Source organism: Cynocephalus volans, chromosome 1, assembly GCF_027409185.1.
Source record: "Cynocephalus volans isolate mCynVol1 chromosome 1, mCynVol1.pri, whole genome shotgun sequence".
Classification (NCBI taxonomy): Eukaryota; Metazoa; Chordata; class Mammalia; order Dermoptera; family Cynocephalidae; genus Cynocephalus; species Cynocephalus volans.
This window is the reverse complement of record NC_084460.1, coordinates 67,535,143-67,556,913: the sequence shown is the minus strand read 5'-3', so window position 1 is coordinate 67,556,913 and position 21,771 is coordinate 67,535,143. Positions and strand designations below refer to the sequence as shown.

Genomic DNA, 21,771 nt, shown 5'->3' with positions numbered 1-21,771 from the left:
CTTCCTTCTTTCTGCTGAGGCTACAGAAAGTGAAAGTGAGGTTCAGAAGTCATTGGTGCCCCTTGAGCATCTCTCTCTGCTTTCCTCAATAGACTAAATCAGGAGTGCCAGGCTCCCTTCCTGTGTGGCCAGGGTGGCTGCTGTTGAGAGGAGCAGTCTCTCTGCCCCACCTCATTTCCGACCAAACTCCTCTGCAGGTGGAGCTCCATAGGGACTCTCCCGTAACCTCCATCCACGTCAATCAATTTAGAACTTTGGTCGGAACAATTCCCTTTAAACCTTACCAGTTAAACTGCATTAAAGATTTTTTTAAAAATTAAAATGTCAGGAGAAAACAGAAAGAGATAAAAAACAAACAAACAAAAACCACATATATGGGTACTTGCCAATTTAGTGCCTTTAAATATGACATTTGTAATGAAAGAAGAGAAACAATGTAGCAACATCACATCTCCGCCTTATGTATCAGTTATATGTGGAATGCATTATATATTTTGCATGTTCCAGAACTAGGCAGAAGCTAGTGATATAAGTAGAACGAACGGTCATCACCACCCTTTTTGAAAACTGGATAAAGCTTTTAACATGTTATATTTCCAGTCTAACAATAGAATTAGGGTTGCTATTTCCTCTACATGACTTTTTTGTGTAATTTAGACATAATTGTTTTTGTGTGGCATTAAGGACAAAGATCTTAAAGCAATGGTTTCTCTGCCAAAGTTTTAAGCAAAAATCTGATTTGTCAGAGTCAATGTTCACAGAGTTAACTGTTAACTTGAAATTCAAATTTAAGGGAACTAGACTTTAAGAAACTCCCTATTTTTAAAATTGCATATGAAAACCTCTTGTGAGAGTGAAGTGTAGTCAAAAGTGTTGAGTCAATATATGAATAGATGTGCATGCATAAAAAGCATAAATGAAATCCAAAACCAGTTGCAGTGTAACTGATTGAATTGTTTATTATCGTTGAACTCATGTGTTTTACACTGAATACTGGACCTGTCGAGATTCCCAACTACCTGGTCCCAATGTTAACGCTAGACGTCTCTGAGACTTGCTGGTTTTTCCTCCAGCACTAATAAAGTAAAAATATTAAATTATTAATCTGAACTGTAAACATCTCTTCAAGTTAAATGTCCCTTCCAGACCCTGTCTCCTTCTTTCCCATGTGGTTTCCTCCTTCTCCTCATCACAAGTCTTTAAAGGTCTGTCCTAGTGAGAAGCAGAGGCTGATGGAAGGTGTCAGAACTTTCAGGTGAATTTGATTTGAGACACAGCTGGGAATAGAAAAAGTTGATCTCAGCATACATATAATATATGAAAAATTAGTTACCTTTAATTCTCAGAATGTCACTCACAACTATTGAAAAGTAGATCTGTATAATATTCAGTATGTTTTCTGTTGTAATTACTTGTATCGTATTTGTTCAGGAAACAGGAGTTACCAGTTCATATTAACTCAGTGTATTTCTGCCAGTTTTGCTGAATACTAGTTGTTGTTTTTTTCTTTTTTAATTCTATGTAAAAGCGTAGCCCACATCAGTCAGTTTTTAAAGTTTAATTTGATAGTTTTATTTACTTTTTTTGTTTGTAAGAATTATACTGAGGCTTAAAAAAAAAAAGAGTCATCTCCATGGTTTGCGTTTCAAAACAAACACAGATAACAACAAATTTGGCCCAAGGCATATCTTCCAAAAAAGTAATCTGTAAGATCAGCGGCTGGGACTAATTATTTATATTTTCTTCAAAAACCATTATACTTGTAGGAAATAGTGTTGATGCCAAAGATTTGTAGGTGCTTTGGATTCCATTTTGGATTTTAATTTTTAACCAAATTTCAGATATATATATGTTAAATTTCATGGTTCTATAATCATCTCAAAGGCCTTTAAAGTAAAACCTTATCAACTTTTAAAATTTATTACTAATTAATAAATTTTAATTAATTTTAATGAAGTAAAAAATATATTTAATGTAAGGATTTATTATGAAAAAAATTTTTGAGAACTACAGATGGAACTCAGAATTACATTAATCAATTAAGAAACAATTGAAGTCTTCATAGCTTTTTACAGTCAAATAACAGGCTGGAATCCAATAGATGAGAAATCTACAAAGTGATTTTAGGAGCTGCACTGTCCAAAGAACCTGGAGTCCATGCTATCATGACTCCCATGCTATGTACTGTGACTGCCCTTTCCCGTACAGCCAAACACCTAGACGATATGATTGAGAGATGGTTTAAATTCTGTTTTTGAACAGCTGAAGAAGGAACCTGGGATTGAAATTATCATAGTTCCCTGTCATCAGGAAAGTTTTCCTGAAAACATGGCCATCACTTTGGGTTCTGAAGAGACACAAGGATGTGGAGCAGATGTTGCTTCCAGTACCTGAGAAGGAGATAGAGAGAGTGGAGAGATGGGGGCTGGTTATTGAAAATGTGTGTACGGCAGGACTGTATAGCTCGTCTCGGTGGAGCAGCAATTAGAGTTTCGGTGTTCATCTAAGTCATACAGTTTGAGGCATACCGAGGGAGAAGAGATCAGTCAGAGAGACTGACAAAACAGCTCAAATACAATTTCAATATATGGTACAGTATTTTAAGTTTCATTCATCTAGCTATCTACACATTCATTTAAGGAGAATATGACAGTAATTGGATAAGAAGGACTCTGTTGGTCCTCAAAAAAGTACAAAAGAGAACACTTGAAGAGTAAATTATAGGAGTTTATGTTCTTATTTACATCTACATATCAACTTGAATTTTTTAAGGAGACATCTCTGAGAGTAAGCATTGTATGTAGAGAAAAAGGCTTAATGCATAACCTGTAAAATATTACTGAGGGCAAAATTTCTAGCAAGTACTCTCCAACAAAAAAAAAAAAGAAAAGAGGGGATCCATTTGGGATGCATGTCACCAAGAAATACTGATGTGTTTTCATAAGTGCCCTATATCAGACAGGTGTTCAGGTGGCCTAATCCCCATCTGTTTCTAGTGTACGATCTTTGTGACCTCGGTCATATTACTGATCATTATATTAATATCTTTCTTTACACTCCAACATACATATATGTCCCAATGAAATACATTTTGTATGTCCACTTGAATTTCTTCACACTGGGCTAAGTGTATAAGTATATAAGACATTTCTCATTCCTTGCAGCTGATAAAATTCAGTTCTATGTCAAGTTCTGTCTGGAAGTCAAATCAGATTTAATGTACTGAGGGGTAAGATGTTAAGATAAGGTGTGGGCCTCCTCAGTGAGCCTCTCAGTTTCTTTCTGATGCATTACCCTATACTTAACATCGTGTCACAAAAGCAAATTTGTAGAATAGTTTCAGCAGGACCTGCCTTGGTCAGACACATCTCCACACCATTAAGTTTATTGGCCATTTCATATGCTACATGACAGTTTAAGTAATTTGACTATTCATTACACTTTGCTCACCTGTCAGTCATGCAAGCCTCTTCCCACCAGATTCCTCGATAAGCATCGCTTACACACAAAATAGAAAGAAAACAGGTGGAAAAACTGCTCATGTGGATTGATTGGGCACTAATGAAATATTCTGGCGGGTAGCCTGTTCTCCATATGGTAAAACACACCCATTTACAACAGGACATAGCACCTTTCAAAGATCTTTCTGTCATGGACAAATAAATCAAATTATCCCCAACCTATTTTTCCCCATAGCAGATAGACAGAACTGAATCTCCCAGTGAAGCCTCAGAAATAAATAGGAAGAAATATAAATAGATGTTTCTGACTGCATTTCTGTATAGATGCCTCTTCCATCTTATGGATGCATTTAGTTTCTCACTTGGAGCTCATGGAATCTTCATTGCTGTTAAGCATTTTTTACTGCCTAATATTCGAAGAATACAGAAGTAGCTGAAAGAATGAGGAGACCTGGGGCTGAGCATTTTAACACACCGCCCAGGTAATTTCAGGACAATCTGGTGATTTCTACAAAGTGAACATTATTGTCTCCTATGCTCTTCTCCCCGTGTCAAGAGGGGATCTCAAAGAGAACTTGAGTCCATAGTTTCAGAGCAAGGGTACGGAAGTCATGTATTCCCAATCCCCTTCCTCCAGCCATTGTGGAACTCGGAGAACATTCCATTTCTCAACCTGCAAGAAGGATACAGTTGGATGTCATTGTTACCGCACCCAAAACTGCTTCTCTTCCAGTGACCCCTTTTCATCTCCAGCCCGATCTTTCTCTCGAGCTCCAAACCCATAATGGCAGTAACTTTGTACATTTCCCATTCATCACCACAAAATTAGGCCATATTAAGGAAAGCTGGGCAAAAAAATAAAAAAGAAAGCAGGCAGAGTCCTGTGGGCCATTTGGTTCTGTTGGGTGTCCTAGCACAGGTGTCCCTAAGTGGTTCTAAGCCTTCCAGTCATATTGCCTAAGTGGTTTTCTCTACTCTCATAACAAAAACAGTTGGATGTTGTTTTTTAGATTGTCTCCTAAGAGCAGCATAAGCACCAAATGAACACAAAAGTGTGTTTAGCTCCCAGGCCCAGTAAGCACCTCACTCCTTCTGAAGGTGAAGTACGGGGGAACTGCTTCTGTCTCCTGAGTTTGACATGCAACTCCAAGAGCCAGAAAGGGCCTCTGAAGTTGTTTTCCAGGTTATACAAATAATCATTCATTGAACTTTATTAGATTTTCCCCAAGTAGGTAATTCCTGCTGTTTCAGAGGTTTGCGTTACAATGTTATTGTACATGCAGTAAACTATGAAGTCTTAAAATAAGAGCCTGTACTCCATAAATATGTTTTATTGTTATTTTTTTGACCCAAGTGATCTCTAGACTTTCTTCTGTAAACTCAGGTTGTTTTAAAAAGCATGGAACATTATTCTATAGCACTAAAAGGGAACTTTGTAAGCCTCGATTGTGCCACCCTCCCTCCAGGCTATTACAGAGAGGAAATCAAATGTGCACTCTTGGTGAGCCATTTGCCCTCAGCTTCTGGGACCCGTGGACGTGCAGGGGCCACCTGAGAATTATTTGCACAATGCTTTTCTGAGCCTGAAATATCTGCAGAGAGCACGGCCTCCCTCGCAGCTGTCTCATTCACTAGTGTGGTGGGTCAAAGCAGGAGGCAATCAGGGTCTCTTTCTTTCCCTCTGCACCTGCAAAAGCACGTTGCTAATTCCCTCACAGATGCCAGCAGGCATTCAGGCTAATAGAGCACCATTCAGATTAACCAGAGCGTGTCTGCTTGCCACAGCGTCTCACTGTGGGGCTGTTCCTAAAGGGAGAAGAGGCTGAAATCAGTGTCTGGCTGCATTTGCGTTTCTATTAAGTGTTGATGGAAGAATTGTCATTTTTAGTTGCATTCGACATATAACAGAAATTATTTTAAGCGTTCATATTGAAACATGAATGTGTGTAGGTGAGGGGAGCAATTAATTAGTGTCACACGCTGTCCTAAAACATTGCACTTGAGTAAAAATACTTGAGCTAAACCAAGGCCAGCCAGTTCTATTTTACCATTCTCAGAACATAAACATGTAACCAAGCAAACTAATTTTAGAAGTTATGTTCAGGAAACTTGTTACTAGGGAACGGTTAAAGGAAATTAGCCTCATGTCATTAAAATTGCTTTAGTAGCCCATCTATTGCTTGTCATATTTTGAAGTATAATGGCCCAAAGCAATAAGTAGAATTCATCAAGGGAGTAGGATTTCATGATAAGCCTTGGAGATGATGTTTTTATTTTGCAATAAAACTTTCTAAAATGGTGAAGAATTTGCCTTCTTTTCCAATCTCTTTTGTTTGTCCTTTATGGCTGTTTCTAAATGATGTATGACATGTTTTATTTTCTAGTGGTGAACTGTTCGGATCCAGGCTTTGTGGAAAATGCCATTCGTCACGGGCAACAGAATTTCCCTGAGAGTTTTGAGTATGGAATGAGTGTCATGTACCATTGCAAGAAGGGGTTTTACTTGTTGGGATCTTCGGCCTTAACCTGTATGGCAAATGGCTTATGGGATCGATCTTTACCCAAGTGTTTGGGTGAGTGTTATTTTGGATTCTTTTGCCACAGAGAGCCCTATAAGAACACCAACAGATCAAATTTTTTTTTTCAGATGTTCAAAAAGATACTGAATTTTAATTCTCTCTGCCCCTCCCATCACCAGTTGTGTCAGTTCCTATGACAGCTTTAAGTGGATTGGCCAGAAATCACAAAATACAGCTGAAACTAGCTTAAGTGGGACAAAAAAGTGGCATACTGGCATGCTCACATACCAAACCCCAAAGAGAAATGGCCCCGGGTTGTTGGACAACAGTTAAAACAATTATGTCTCTGTCTTTTATCACTGTTTGTCCACCTGCTCCAACCTAGCAGACAGGGTTATTCCACATGGGTCGAGCATGGCAGCCGGGGCCTCACGTCTCTCCACACATCTCTCAGCTTCACTCTCTCGTTCCAGGTTCAGAGATATTGGCCAATGGTTCTCATATAGAGTTCCCATCTGCTGACCTAGCATCTATGGCCAGAAGGGTGAAATACTCTGAGGGACCTAATTTGGGTCTCACAGGCACTTCTGGTGCAGTCAATAGTGACTACAATAAAAAGACAATATCCTGATAGTAACTTCCCCCTGAATCAGGGGAAAAGATATTGCTCTGAAGAATGCAGATGCTCTTACAGTCAGACAAAATTATACATTATCAGTATGGCCCCGCTCAAAACATTATTATCAGTATATTTTAGACAACATAGATTATCAAGAATACATTGTTTTACCTAATTAGCTATAGTCTTACTTACTTTCACTAGACAAATTATATTGTCCTTTAACTCAAAGAGAATTAGCTTTTAAAAGAGTCCAAATATTTAGAAAAAGTTGTTACTCTCTGGTCTTTTAAAATCAGACAGGAAAAAAAAAAGAAATCCTTAAAATAAAAATCTTATCTTTTTAGTATTTATTTTGTGTGCATAAAGAAAGCAGGAAATGACAAGTCCAGTATAAATTGAGTTTACCACACCCACAAAAAAAGTGATAATCCATATTACCTCTTTCAATTATTGTATTGTGAAGTACAGTTTGAGAATGGATCAGTGCAGGAAATGTTTTTCCCTCCAAATAGGTTTCCCTCATCACCCCTTACAATCTGCATGGAAACTTTCCTTAAATCCTAACTTTAACAATACAATTAATTTTCATGGAGAGAGTGATAACTTGGAAAAAAAAAAAAAAAGAAGCTCAGCCTTATGCAAAAAAAAAAAAAAAAATACACTTATCAATGTATTACAGTCTTCTTCAAATTATGTCTGTGTTCTAGTTTTCCATGGGGATTTTTCAAAAAACTTAGTTTATCTCTTCTTATGCATACATTTCTTTTAAGTCTTCTGGGCTCGTGTGAGACTTCCATTAGTTCTGTAATGATACTAATGTGCTTCAAATCTCCAGAAACCAGGCTTTAACTGACTCTTGTTTTCCTACGAGGCCAGTTTCCACCACTTGTTGTCATTAACAATTGGAATTGTCATGAATGTGGGAATCCCAAGATCTCAGAGGAGCATTTTGCTTTTACATGCTCTGAAGCAGCTGGGCTTCGTCTCTATTTTTGCTGTTATATTGTTCCACTGATGGTTTTCTTTTTTCTGGAATGACCTGGAAATGGTCATTTGCCCAACATTTCTCTGTTTCAGGTCTACTTGGCTTCTTTTAGGACTCTGTAGATAAAAATCTGATTCTCCAGTGAATAAATGTCAATGTTAGACACATCCCCCTAATGTGACTAGGGGGATGGGTAATGTCTTCCAGCCTTTTAGATCTACCTCTCTGGTTGATATCACTTTTGGGTTGCTAATGACCAGATATGATTACTTTGGGATATGAAATCTGTGGCCTTTAAAGAATTCTTTGGTAAGCTCAGTTCAGTTAGCTGACTGCACATAGAATAAAAATGTCTCCATTGTTAACCCTAATTTGGTACTTTAGGGAAGAAGAGAGATAAACTTTCACTAGCCTTTGTTAATCTGAATTCCAGATTTTGCCTTTTTGAGTGATATTTATGCATAGATTTGAACTGATTTGGCATAATTTTAAAGAAATAAATGAAAATACTGACATCATTTTATAGAATAAATTGAGAAAGAAATTAATTTATTATTACTATTATTTACTTACACATTTTAGACTGCCACCTACTCAAAGAAAAATTGTTAGAGTAGCCTTTCTAGACATGTAAACTTGAATATTAAGCTGATTTGACAGAATTTTGTCCTGAAGCAAAGTATATGATTGTCATATTAACTGAAGAAATAGTGGAAATAGTTTTGAAATGTCCATGTTACTTTCTCAAATTTCCTGTAATACTGCTTATTTGGGATACAGTTAAGGGTAGATGGAAAAATTTAGGCAGTATGGCTTTCTACTTGAAAACCTATGTGTGAATTTCTTCCTTAAGCAAATCTACCTCAAATTAATATAAAAATATTTATTGCCATAACCTTTTCTTTTCCTCAGTAAATAAATATTGGAGGAGTAGTGTCTATCTGGAAACTGGTCTTTCTTATCTGTAAGGAGCTGTAGGGATACTTTTCTTTAATAGGTGATGTTTGCACGGGTGTGTATATGGCAGACTTATCAATGCAAAGCAGTTTGACTAGAATGACTTACTCATTTATTATAATTTTTTTTAAAAAAAAAGCTATATCATGTGGGCACCCAGGAGTTCCAGCCAATGCTATCCTAACTGGAGAACTGTTTACATATGGGGCCATAGTTCACTACTCATGCAAAGGTGGCCGAAGTCTTATAGGAAACAGCACTAGAGTTTGTCAAGAAGACAGTCACTGGAGTGGAACACTGCCCCACTGCACAGGTGAGGGATTACACAATAATATTATTTTTGAAATATCCTAAAATCTTATTATTATTTGAAATTGTTATCATTCCATTTCCAACCAAATGTACCATTGTTATAGATCACCACTATCATCTACATCATTACCATTAACCCATCCCTTTAAATTTTCTCCTGTAGGAGTCTTAGGAGTTTCTTGATCACACTTGCTAGGAGGCTCACCTGCCCTGGCTCAGTTTCTTCCTGTTTGCTCTTCACTCTTTTTCTGTGCTTCCTCTCCTACATTTTCCCCACCCCTCTCATCAATAATTGCATTGATCCTCTTTGAAAAAAATAATCATCTTAATTCTTCCATTAGTGCTTCTTAAATAAAATTCAGTGAATCAGCAACTCTGGATATAATTGTGAAGAATCAAACCTTTTTTTATTTTTAACATTCCCAGTACACCTTAATGCATCTCACCATTGCTGTCCATACATACCCTTCCAGTGAACACTGCTGTGTTCACCATTCACAGATTCCAAAAGAATGTCATTTATTCTCATAACCATATTTGAATAGGATATTTTGATTTTAGTTGCACAGGAACAATGTCTTAAATTCTTCCATTTTTGGACTACCGTGAACAAAATGGGAGAGTTTTGTAGCTATAACTCATGTTAAATACATATTTTAATAATTTCTCATTACCTTTAAACATAACAACTCTGTTCTAGACAAATATAACACAACTGTGCATTGCCATATGTGTTTATGTCCAATAGGAAATAATCCTGGATTTTGTGGTGATCCAGGGACCCCAGCACATGGGTCTCGTCTTGGGGATGAATTTAAGACGAAGAGTCTCCTCCGCTTCTCTTGTGAGATGGGCCACCAGCTAAGGGGCTCTCCCGAGCGAACATGTTTGCTCAATGGGTCATGGTCAGGACTGCAGCCCGTGTGTGAGGGTAAGTAAATTTAAGTTCTTTTATTTTATTTTATTTTATTTTATTTATTTATTTATTTATTTATTATTATTTTTTTTTAAGTTTTATTTTGTCGTTATACATTGTGGCTGATTATTGCTCCCCATCACCAAAACTTCCCTCCCTTCTCCCTCCCCTCCTCCTCCGCAACAATGTCCTTTCTGTTTGCTTGTCGTATCAACTTCAAGTAGTTGTGGTTGTTATATCTTCCCCCCCCCCAGTTTGTGTGTGTGTGTGTGTGAATTTATATATTAATTTTTAGCTCCCACCAATAAGTGAGAACATGTGGTATTTCTCTTTCTGTGCCTGACTTGTTTCACTTAATATAATTCTCTCAAGGTCCATCCATGTTGTTGCAAATGGCAGTATTTCATTCGTTTTTATAGCTGAGTAGTATTCCATTGTGTAGATGTACCACATTTTCCGTATCCACTCATCTGATGATGGACATTTGGGCTGGTTCCAACTCTTGGCTATTGTAAAGAGTGCTGCGATGAACATTGGGGAACAGGTATACCTTCAACTTGATGATTTCCATTCCTCTGGGTATATTCCCAACAGTGGGATAGCTGGGTCGTATGGTAGGTCTATCTGCAATTGTTTGAGGAACCTCCATACCATTTTCCATAGAGGCTGCACCATTTGGCAGTCCCACCAACAATGTATGAGAGTTCCTTTTTCTCCGCAACCTTGCCAGCATTTATCGTTCAGAGTCTTTTGGATTTTAGCCATCCTAACTGGGGTTAGGTGGTATCTCAGTGTGGTTTTGATTTGCATTTCCCGGATACTGAGTGATGTTGAGCATTTTTTCATATGTCTGTTGGCCATTTGTATATCTTCCTTAGAGAAATGCCTGCTTAGGTCTTTTGCCCATTTTTTAATTGGGTTGCTTGTTTTCTTCTTGTAAAGTTGTTTGAGTTCCTTATATATTCTGGATATTAATCTTTGTCAGATGTATATTTTGCAAATATTTTCTCCCACTCTGTTGGTTGTCTTTTAACTCTGTTAATTCCAAAGACATTTTTCTCAGAAATGGAAAAAACTATCCAGACATTTATATGGAACAATAAAAGACCATGCATAGCCAAAGCAATGATGAGCAAAAAAAATAAAGCTGGAGGCATAACACTACCTGACTTTAAGCTATACTACAAAGCTATAATAACCAAAACAGTATGGTACTGGCATAAAAACAGACACACTGACCAATGGAATAGAATAGAGAATCCAGAAATCAACCCACACACTTACTGCCATCTGATCTTTGACAAAGGCACCAAGCCTATTCACTGGGGAAGGGACTGCCTCTTCAGCAAATGGTGCTGGGATAACTGGATATCCATATGCAGGAGAATGAAACTAGATCCATACCTCTCACCGTATACTAAAATCAACTCAAAATGGATTAAGGATTTAAATATACACCCTGAAACAATAAAACTTTTTAAAGAAAACATAGGAGAAACACTTCAGGAAATAGGACTGGCACAGACTTCATGAATACGACCCCAAAAGCCCAGGAACCAAAGGAAAAATAAACAAATGGGATTATATCAAACTAAAAAGCTTCTGCACAGTAAATTTAAGTTCTAAAATCCACCTTGGACGTTAAGACCATGTAACTCATTCTAAAATCCCTGGTAAAATTCCACAGAAACCCTAAAGAAAATCCTAGAAAGGATCCTAGAAAATCTATAGGATTTCTGCAGAATTTTGCCAGCAATTTTAGAATGGATTACATTCATTTGTAAAGGTTTATACAACTAAACCCTTTCCCTACCAAATTTGTAAGAGCATCATCAAAAATTATGACTGGGTAATAGAACTATCTTGACTGCTTGAAGATCCTATGGTCCTGATCCTTTGAAAGCTTTTAATACAAATGGAAGTTTCTAATCTTCTCCTGATGATAATCTACATATTACTTTGCCATGTTCTATAGATCCTGGTGGTTAATGAATGAGATTAAGGAGCTATGAGGAAGAGCAGTGAAAATCACTGATGGAAATTTATTCAAGCAGGAAATAGGTTTCAATTTACAGGTCATTTCCAATCTATTGGTGGCCCTCGTCCAGAGCACTCTGTTACGAAGTAATCTAGAGTTATATTCAGCATGATACTTTGGAGTCAATACATTTGATTTTAATACTTGAGAGGCACAGTAGGAAGTGGTTGGATACTCCAGTAATGATGGTAAAAATGGCGTGGACATTTTGCCACGAGTTGGCAATGTCTGCCTGAAGCAAAGCAGAATCAAAATGAAAATAATTTGTTTAAAGTTCAGAAAATAACTGATTTCAAATTCAGACAGATAAGACTTTAAATGTTGGAAATTCTTTCCAGCCGACCTCTCAATTTTTAAGTTATGGATTATGCAAATTAATTAAGTATGTGTTTTTGTATGGAGAAAACTCTTTCTACATAATTTGACCAACTTGAATAAACTCACACAATATCAGTACCAAAAATTTAATTCGTGTTTCCTTAATCTTCAGTTTTCAGCACCACAGTCTCCTGAGTGAGCCATGGGCCGGCCCATCTTAATCTTCAATTTTTTCTACTCTACTAAGCCATGTCTCCTTCTACCTGTCTTATTTTATTATATATATTGCATAGATAAATATATAAGATACATATATAATTTAACTATATTATATATCATCTACATAATATAACATTTTATATATAAATAAGATAATCCTTTGTATGTATATACATATGAATATATGTGTATATCATACATATGTGTATGCATATATATGCATGTATATTCCCATTCAGAGAACAAGATTATCTTGTGTTATATATATACATATAATACATGCATATATATATATATGAGGGTACTTCAAAATGCTCTTGGATATTCAAATTAAAAGATACTATCAATCCTTCCAAGAACTTTTTTTTTTTTTTTTTTGACTGGTAATAGGATTGCAACCCTTAGCACGTTGTGGTCTGCACCATGCTCAGCCAGTGAGCTCACCGGCCATCCCTATATAGGATCTGAACCCATGGCCTCGGTGCTACCAGCACCGCACTCTCCTGAGTGAGCCACAGGGTCGGCCCCTTCCAAGAACTTTTTGAAGACCCTCACCTACACACACACACACACACACACACACACATATGCGTTTTTGATAATCAAAGATAATTTTTGACTGTGAATTGCCTTTTGACAATCAAGTTAGTGTAAATTTTGAGGGTAGGCCCTAAAGAAGTTGTCTTAAGTCAAATATAATTGAATAACAGTGAGAAATGTCATCTGTAGCTATGAGTTGAAAGTTAATATTTTTTACTGACTGAAGCATATGACTGTAAAGTAGTAAACAATTTTTTACTGAAACACAATTTTTTTTCAATTTTCTCCCCTCTTGAGAGATTTGATTATTAAAATTTGTATGAGATCAACATTTTCTCATGAAAACAAGAGTATTTTCTATTTTATAACAGAGTACTTTAAGTGATCATATGGGATAAGTTTTTATCACCAATATGTTGACAAAGAGGCGTTATGTGAGTTCTGTTATGAAACATTGAAAAGAGACAGCATGTCTGTGGTATTGCTATTGAAATACATAACCTGAATCTACTCAGGAGGAGAGAGCAGAAAACACTGAAGGACATGCAAAGAATCAACTTGCCTGTACTCCAGAAGAAATGTCAAGTTCAGAAAAGACAGAGTTTGAGGAACTCTTTCAGATTTAAGAGACACAATCCATGCAATGTGTGATTTTGGATTAGGTCTTAAACTTGGCAAAAGACAGTTATAAAAGATATGACTGGGAAATAGAATCTGACCCTGAGGTGATCCAGGTGTTGAAAAATAACCCACAGGACTTTAAAGCAGCTGCTAAAAGTATGTTCAAGACCTAAAGTAAAATACATTGTGAATGCATATTAGGTGATAGCATTGTATCAAAGTTAAATTTCATGAATTGTTATAATTATATTATGACTCTGTAAGAGAATGTCTTTGTTCTTCAGAACCACACACTGAAATATTTAACTAGGAATGGTCATGTTTGTAACTTACTCTCAAATATTTTAGAAAAAAGTACATACATATTTAGAGAAAAAAGAGGGAGAGAGAATATTACTTGATTAGTTTTGGCCTTGGTTCTGAATAGATGACTTTTGAAGAGTTATACGTAGATTTTAATGCAAATATAATTAGAATGCAATATAATAACATCATTGTCCTTTGTTGGTTTGTTAAATTATGTACTGGATCAAATGTAATTCCTTTCAATGATGGGCTTTCCACTAGTACATCTATACAATGCCTGTTGCATAAGAAGTGATGAATACATGTTTGTTGGATGAAAATTGTCTTGAATATTCCAACACCTTGACTTTTTTGCAATATGAAAATTTAATTGACATCATAGTCATCATTCAATTTCTGAGCTTAAGGGAATCTTAGATATTATCTGCCCCTGGATTAGTGAATATAACTCAACTCAAATATTGACCAGGAGACTCTTAACAGGTTTGTGTTAGAAAGGATTGTAAATTCAAACCCAGATTCATCAGAGAAGATGTTTGTTGTTAATTAATTATGTCTGTGATGGGCACAGGTACAGAAACACCACCATGTGTGCTCAGTATTATTTTTTCAAACAAGATCCATTTCGACATGAGCATAAGTGCATTTTTTAATGTGATAAGAAAGATAATCCCCTAAACTTCCAGTAGAGTGATTTCTATATGTAATGCAAACTTTGCACCCTGTTTCTTATTTGTTTTTAAGAAAAATGTATCTTTGTTCCCAAGCCTAAATTTGAAAGTGGAGCAACTAGATAAGTGATAGTATTTTCAACTATTTTGGTCATTCTCAGAAACAGTCTCATGATACATTCTCTGTATTAAAATCCAGCCAAGTGTCAAATTCTTTATTCGTCTACCTGTTGTACATTACTGTGACAGAGGGAAGGAGAAAACATAACAATCTTTCTGGTAAATAGGCTTGACTAAAAAGGCAAAAAAAAATTATTATAGTTTGAAATTGTCACCTTTAAATGTACCCAGCAGCAGCTGAACTTTCATTTGCTGAGGAGGACACAAAATAGATACATGGGATGTAATGTGTTGCATTGACCATCATTAAGTGAGGTCTTAATGTCTTTCTTTACATGGCATTAAGATCCTTTTGAGAGAATTATAAAGTGCAGTCACATCAAAGCCACTAACATAGTTGCCATTAGATTTGTAACACTGAGGAGAACATTTTACAAAACAGTTTAAGTGTAGTTATTCATATTCCTAAGTCATTCTTTATTTTCTACAATAAGTTCTCTTGGAGATGTGAAATATGACCTGATTTGCCCAGATTAAAAAAAAAAAAATAGCTATTGCATGAAGTGGAATGCTTCTGAGCTGTAGTATTATATATATGCTTTTTTAAAAATTACAATAATTCTATCTTGGTATTAAAAAATGTTCAATCCCAAAGTAGCAAGGCTTTGAGTTTCCAGAGCTTTCACTCATATTTTAATTTGTTTGGAAATAATGAACTTCAGGAAAGATAATATGAAAATATATTTTTTACATTTGTAAGCTAATCAATAAAATAAGCATAGGAGTCATATAGTAAAGCATATATGAGTACTTCAAAAAGTTTGTGGAAAGATCCTTATTATCTCCCCCCCTCCCACGAACTTTCACCTAGCAATGTGTCCTGTGGTTTTGTAATGGATGTGTCGTCTATTAAACTGAAAACCTTTGGTCTCCCGTGTTTGTCATTGTAGTGATGGGTCACTCCTTTGTGTGTTATTGTTTTTGTTTTCCCAATAGCTGTGTCCTGTGGAAATCCCGGCACACCCACCAATGGCATGATTGTCAGCAGTGACGGCGTCCTGTTCTCCAGCTCGGTCATCTACGCTTGCTGGGAAGGCTATAAGACCTCAGGCCTGATGACCCGGCATTGCACAGCCAACGGGACCTGGACGGGCACAGCACCAGACTGCACAAGTCAGTAATCCACTGTCACGGTAGACTCAAGGACATTACTGTGAAGTCCACTCCACCGAGAAAAAAAATGTGATTTTAACATGTTTTCTTGATTTTTTTTAATTCGTAGAGGAAAATGTGTGTTTAATATTGTGGTTGTACATCCTAGGTGCTTTACAATTGTTCTACATTTTCTTATTTATGCAATTGAAGCTACTTTAAATGGTCACTTGGGTTGGGTATTGTAAAACTGAGGCCAAAATAAGTCAAGGCATTCTCTGTCTATAGACCATTTAGTCTGCAGAGAAACGAGAAAGGTGTTTGATTCTGTGACCACAGGCTGCGGTCAGAGAACCAAACACTGTTCTCATTTCTCTAATCACACACCATGCCTAATAGGGACTAGTCATGGGATAGAAGCAGACATCCCTATAGCCAGCCTCCAACAGAAAAGAAAATAAGTGATTAGAAACACAGAACTTCCTGACAGTGGTCAGTAAAATCATCAAACAGAGGATAGTTTAATCACTTTTGTAATTTATTGCTTAATCATTTTGAATAGCAGCTCAAAGAGAGTAACTTGAAAAGAAACCATGGCTAGTTCATGTCATGAACATTTTGTATTTCTCTGATTCTTTCTTGTGACGTGCTTGTTAGTTATAAGTTGTGGAGATCCGGGTACGCTGGCAAATGGCATCCAGTTTGGGACTGATTTCACCTTCAACAAGACTGTGAGCTATCAGTGTAACCCTGGCTATCTTATGGAGCCCCTGACGTCATCCACCATTCGCTGTACCAAAGACAGCACGTGGAATCAGAGCAAACCCGTCTGCAGAGGTATGTGTCACTACTTTTGTGCTCTTACTGATGTGTATAGAAGCATTTGCAGAATTTTGTTTTATTTCATTTTACAAACGTATGAAATCCTTCTAGGATTAAGAATTAGGAATTATTTTTTTATTTTTTATTTTTATTATTATTATTTTTTAAGTTTATCTATTTATTAATATAATTTTTTTACATTCTAAGATGTTGTTGAGGAGGAGTTGGAGGGGAGGGGAAAAGAGGAAGAGGGAAGGAAATAGGGTGGGAGAAGGAGGAAGGAGGGTAGGTGGGGTTGAGGCACCAGGAACCCCCCTCATTCCTGCAGGGGAGACTAGGGGGCTTCCAGCTGTGGCTTGGTCATTGCTGGGCTGGATGCAGGAGTTGATTAGGGTGTGTCTGAGGCCCTCAGCCCTCCCCCAGCCCTGGCCTGGGAGTCCAAATGGCTTCCAGTCCTTCCAGATCCTATAGGTTCTCCTTGGTGGTGTTAGACTTTCATTAGTTAATATCAGGACTTTGTCTCTGATCTGTTCAGGGTTTTTGTTTATTCTTCCAGTCGGTGTTGAATTATTTGCTGTTCCCACTAATTAAACTCTGCACTGGAACTAATTTGTTGTCCTTTGCTTACTTCTAAAATGGGGGCACTTCATGTGGGGACCAGCACTTGAGCCTTGTGGTTGAGCTAAATTGCTGTTTTGCTGCTGATTCTCTGGGGAAGGCTTTTTGTGCAACTCAGGTTTAAATTGTTGACCTTGTAAGCACTTCTGGGTTTTGTGAGGTCCAGTACACCTGGGTTGTGTGGAAACCCTGGTCTGGGCCTGAGACTTTTCAGCAGACTGCTCCCTCTACGTATCTAAATTCCTGAGCAATCTCCACTCAGTGATCCTGTGCTGACTGGAGGGGAGATCAGCTGTCCATGCTGTGCCCCAGTGTTCCTCCGGTGGGCCAGTCTCCCCCACACCCCACATACTTCCCATGGGACAGGCCATGTGCTGGTCCCTTGCGATGACTCACTGGCTTCTGAGTGGCTCCTTTTATCTGTTGTCTGTGGCTCCTCACTCCTGTGTGGGTCCACGGGAACCCTGTTAGTGGTCCTGCTGGCCTGGGGCCATCAAGGCCCTCTTCTCCCCTGCAGCCTCCAAGCAATCCATCCAAAGGGCACAGCTGCAGCTTTTGCCAGCTCTTGCTAGCTCGTGCTCCATGTGCTCACCAGGGCCAGCCTTGAAGAAGCTAGGGCTCAAAATAGTGGAAGTGGTCCTTTCTTTCTCTCATCATGGCTTCTCCTACATTCATGCACTCCATAGGTCTCTCCTCCTCTTCCCCTGAGCTCTAGCGGCCCCAGATTGGCTGTCATTACTTTCTAATAGTTGTAAATTGGTTGATTGTGGGAGAGAGTGATGCTGGGGACTGTCTATTCCACCATCTTGACTGGAAGCCTCAAGAATTAGGAATTCTTGAAAACCCATTTGCAAAGATTAAATCACTTTATTTTCATAATGACTTAATCTCAGTTTTACAGATGGAAAAGCTGACTCAGAGAGGTGTGGTAAATCACTGTCACAAACCAGAATTTGGAGATGTCAGGTTGAGATGATGGTCATGCAAGCTCTAGAGTCTTTAATCCCGGCTGTGTTAAGTCTTCTGGCAGATATGATTTAAATGTAATCAAAGAAATTTAGATGCATGTTAGAGAGAGGAGCTAATCATCAGATAATGGCCAAATACTGGTAGAGACTATTACTGCCATGATGTCATGTGTGGGTTGGATGCCACAACTGAAGGTGACACATACCAAGAAGGTGCTTGATGACACATATAATTGGAACTTCTGGGGGATCATAACAGGCTCAAGCCAGTCAGGGTGGCTTGAGCAAAGCAGAGTAAGTGGGTTGGAAGTGGGGCTGGGTGAGGATTGTAGGTGGGTGGGGGCCTTGCATGGTCAGGACTTACCCACCAGCCCCAAAGAGGGAGCATGCAGCTTTCTGCCAGCTGGCACAGAGGAGGGGAATGAAGGGAAGGGGTGGGGAGAAGGGCTCGAGAGCTGATAGTGGTCAAACGTGACAATGTGGCATCTTCCTCTGAGTGGGTGTGAGAGCTAGAACTCTTGGTGGCATCAGTGGAGAAGGTGTCATCCTCAGCAAGCTCTGAAAGGCATGTGGTTTAGTGTAGACAGTGTGTTGTGAGGTTTAATGAGACCTAGATGCGTCTCTCTTCCCTCTGACACAGCAGCTTCTTGGACTGTTCTCCTTTCTCCCCCAGTGGAGTCTAAGGGTCTCACAGGCTTCTGATTTTTCTTGGCAACTCTTAATTCTACACCTGTTACATAATGGGCTCTAGATAAATGTTTAATGAAACTTGCAAAGTTGTGTTGGGGGTGTTCCAGTCAAGTGGTCTTGATGGAAATTGCTGGTGAAATGGTGTGGCCCCTGGACTTTATACATGCTGTTATAGATCTCAATTCCTCTTCTAGTACCCAGTGAGTTTATCACAAACACCGCAGGCGCACGCTTCAGCCAGGACCTCTCTCCCCCCTTGAACTTTTCTCTTATTGTTCACCTCGTCACCCCTCTGTTGAACTATGCTGCTCATCACTGTCCCCACTTGGGCCTCACAATGGTGTTCCTCCTGATGAGAGCACCCATTCCCCTGAACCTTACTTGTGGATTCTCAGGAAATATCTGTTGAATAAATAAACAGATGTGTAGAAGGTTGAGTGGCAAGAGAAGGGCCCGTTTCTAACTGCTGGTGTGGACGTGTGGTTCGTGTGTGTCTGTGTGCTGTCCATGAGAAGGCATGAACGTGAACATGCTGAGAGAATACAGGGGCCTGTCCTCCCCTGCACCTGCTGCTGCCTACAGTGTTATTTGGAAACTTCTACCAAATTCAAAACTTCAGGAAGATTTTGTATCTTCAGTGAAGAAGGTTTTTAGATGGTGATTTTTTTAGATGTTTCTGCCCACAACGGCACACCGTAGTATAACGTCCAGTGTGGGGGAGGCAGACCTGTTGGCCATCACCAATCAGCATGTCCTCTCTAGGAACCAGGGTCTTGTTTTGCAGCCCTGTGAGATAGACCTCAGTCTCCAGGATTGTGATAAAACTCTTGCAGATGGCACATTACAGAATCTTCTTTAACCACTTAAGCAATTTTAAAAATTACTCAACAAATGAATGAGCAGAATACATCATTTGGAAATTAAATTTTATCTTTAAATAAAAAATACAGATGGCAGGAGAAATTCTTACAACCTGTATAGATGAAAATATTCAAAAAATTTGTGGAAGAATAAAATTGAAAGGTAATGTAAATCTTTCCATGAACGTTTTGAAGACCCCTCATATAAATTCAAAGGGTATACTCATGTCGTATGGCCAAGTCTTATTTGATTTTCCTAGGTAACCATCATAAAAAGACATAAATTAGATAAGAATATATCTTCCTCTTTTGGCCTTGTATATACTGAAAATGTTGTGTTCAATCATGTTTTCTTCTACACTGTGACATGTTTTGACTTGATCTAAATTCGGAAGAAATACTGGGGAAAAGTTTTACTATTTGGATTTAATGTCTTTCTCAATAATTCTTTTATTTAAAAACACAACAAAACAAACAAACACTTATGTAGATGTCATTTGTGATTCAGGTAAATTTAAAATGTGAATGGTTTGAACATTGCAGCTGTGGTGGGAGCTCTGGAATGTGTGATCTTGTTTGTTCTTTGGAAATAGCTGTCCTGTGCAGTCACCCTCCTCAAGTGCACAATGGAAGAGTGGAAGGGACTGATTTCCGCTGGGGCTCCAGTGTAAGCTACAGCTGCGTGGACGGCTACCAGCTCTCTCACCCGGCCATCCTCTCCTGCGAAGGGCATGGGGTGTGGAAGGGAGAAGTTCCCCAGTGCCTGCGTAAGTTCTGCAGCAACACGCTCTGCTGACCACAGGCGCAACAGCGTCGGTAATCTGGGCTCAGCCTAAGGTTACAATGGGAAGGACAGGGTGAGGTATGATTACAGCCATGTTAGAGTGTGCACAAACTCAAACTTGAGACCACATTGCCCAAGGGCAGATTCTTTTAGTCATTTATTGGTTTAATAGTTAAACTTAAAATTTAACAGAAATTAGTTAAACAAGTTCATAGGTTAACCTGATCCAGGGACACTTAAAGCTGACTTCTTCCTGGTTGTTTTCCATAGCTGTGTTCTGTGGAGACCCTGGTATCCCTGCCGACGGGCGACTTAGTGGGAAAAGTTTCACCTATAAATCTGAAGTCTTCTTCCAGTGCAAATCTCCTTTTATACTAGTGGGATCTTCAAGAAGAATCTGCCAAGCTGATGGCATGTGGAGTGGTATACAACCTACCTGCATTGGTAATAATTATAATATAGCCCAAGGACGTTTGGGGATGAGGAGATTTTATTTCAAAATTGAATTATTGTGGTTACATAGATAATGTTTCCTGTGCAAGGTAATATTCTTTAAGTAAGCACTAATTGGCTAAACTGACATGCAGCCTCTTTTAAATTGTAGAAACTGAGTTTGGAGTTTAAGTCAGCAGAAGTCTGCTGCAATGGCTACCAGACTTCATTCTCTTCCCTCAATGTCCCCATCCCCTGTCCATCTCAACTGACAACTGCGTTGTTTGCGGGAAAGCCAGCTTCACTGAGATGTAGTATTACCGTTCTCTGAAACAGCCAACGCCAAAGAGACAGCCTAGCTGTTGTTTTATTGCTGTAGACTCAAGTTTTGTTGTTGGGTAAATTTTGTTCACCAAGATTTACTCAACAGAGGAGTGGGTGTTGCAAACCTGAAGTAACAAATTCATGATTTATACTCTTGATTATTTTTTAAGAAATTGAATATCTCCTTAAAAATAAACAGTGTTAGAAATAATTTTATTGATGCATTTTTATAATAATAGAAATATTTACTATCATTTGATATAAATATAAACATAAATGTTAGAATTCCCATAATAACTATGACCAGTGCCCTTTTTTTTTTTTTTTTTTTTTAATTGTGAATTCCAGATCCTGCTCATAACACCTGCTCAGACCCTGGTACTCCACACTTCGGAATACAAAATAGCTCTAGAGGATATGAGGTATTCCATGTTTATTTTACTATGAGTTTCTGGAAATATAAAATGTTAAACTTTAACACACGTGCACATTATTATATACCATATCGTATTCATG

General features: G+C 38.1%; 1 protein-coding gene across 1 annotated transcript in view; it reads left to right on the top strand.

Moving 5' to 3' along the window:
- The window catches only part of CSMD1 (CUB and Sushi multiple domains 1), a 1,614,989-nt gene that overhangs the window by 1,568,894 nt on the left and 24,324 nt on the right, over positions 1 to 21,771 (top strand). The window contains exons 55-62 of the mRNA XM_063099815.1: positions 5,846 to 6,034; positions 8,684 to 8,857; positions 9,605 to 9,787; positions 15,602 to 15,778; positions 16,415 to 16,594; positions 20,309 to 20,482; positions 20,770 to 20,943; positions 21,604 to 21,677. Coding sequence (XP_062955885.1) covers positions 5,846 to 6,034; positions 8,684 to 8,857; positions 9,605 to 9,787; positions 15,602 to 15,778; positions 16,415 to 16,594; positions 20,309 to 20,482; positions 20,770 to 20,943; positions 21,604 to 21,677 — 1,325 coding nt within the window. The remainder of the gene's footprint in view (positions 1 to 5,845; positions 6,035 to 8,683; positions 8,858 to 9,604; positions 9,788 to 15,601; positions 15,779 to 16,414; positions 16,595 to 20,308; positions 20,483 to 20,769; positions 20,944 to 21,603; positions 21,678 to 21,771) is intronic.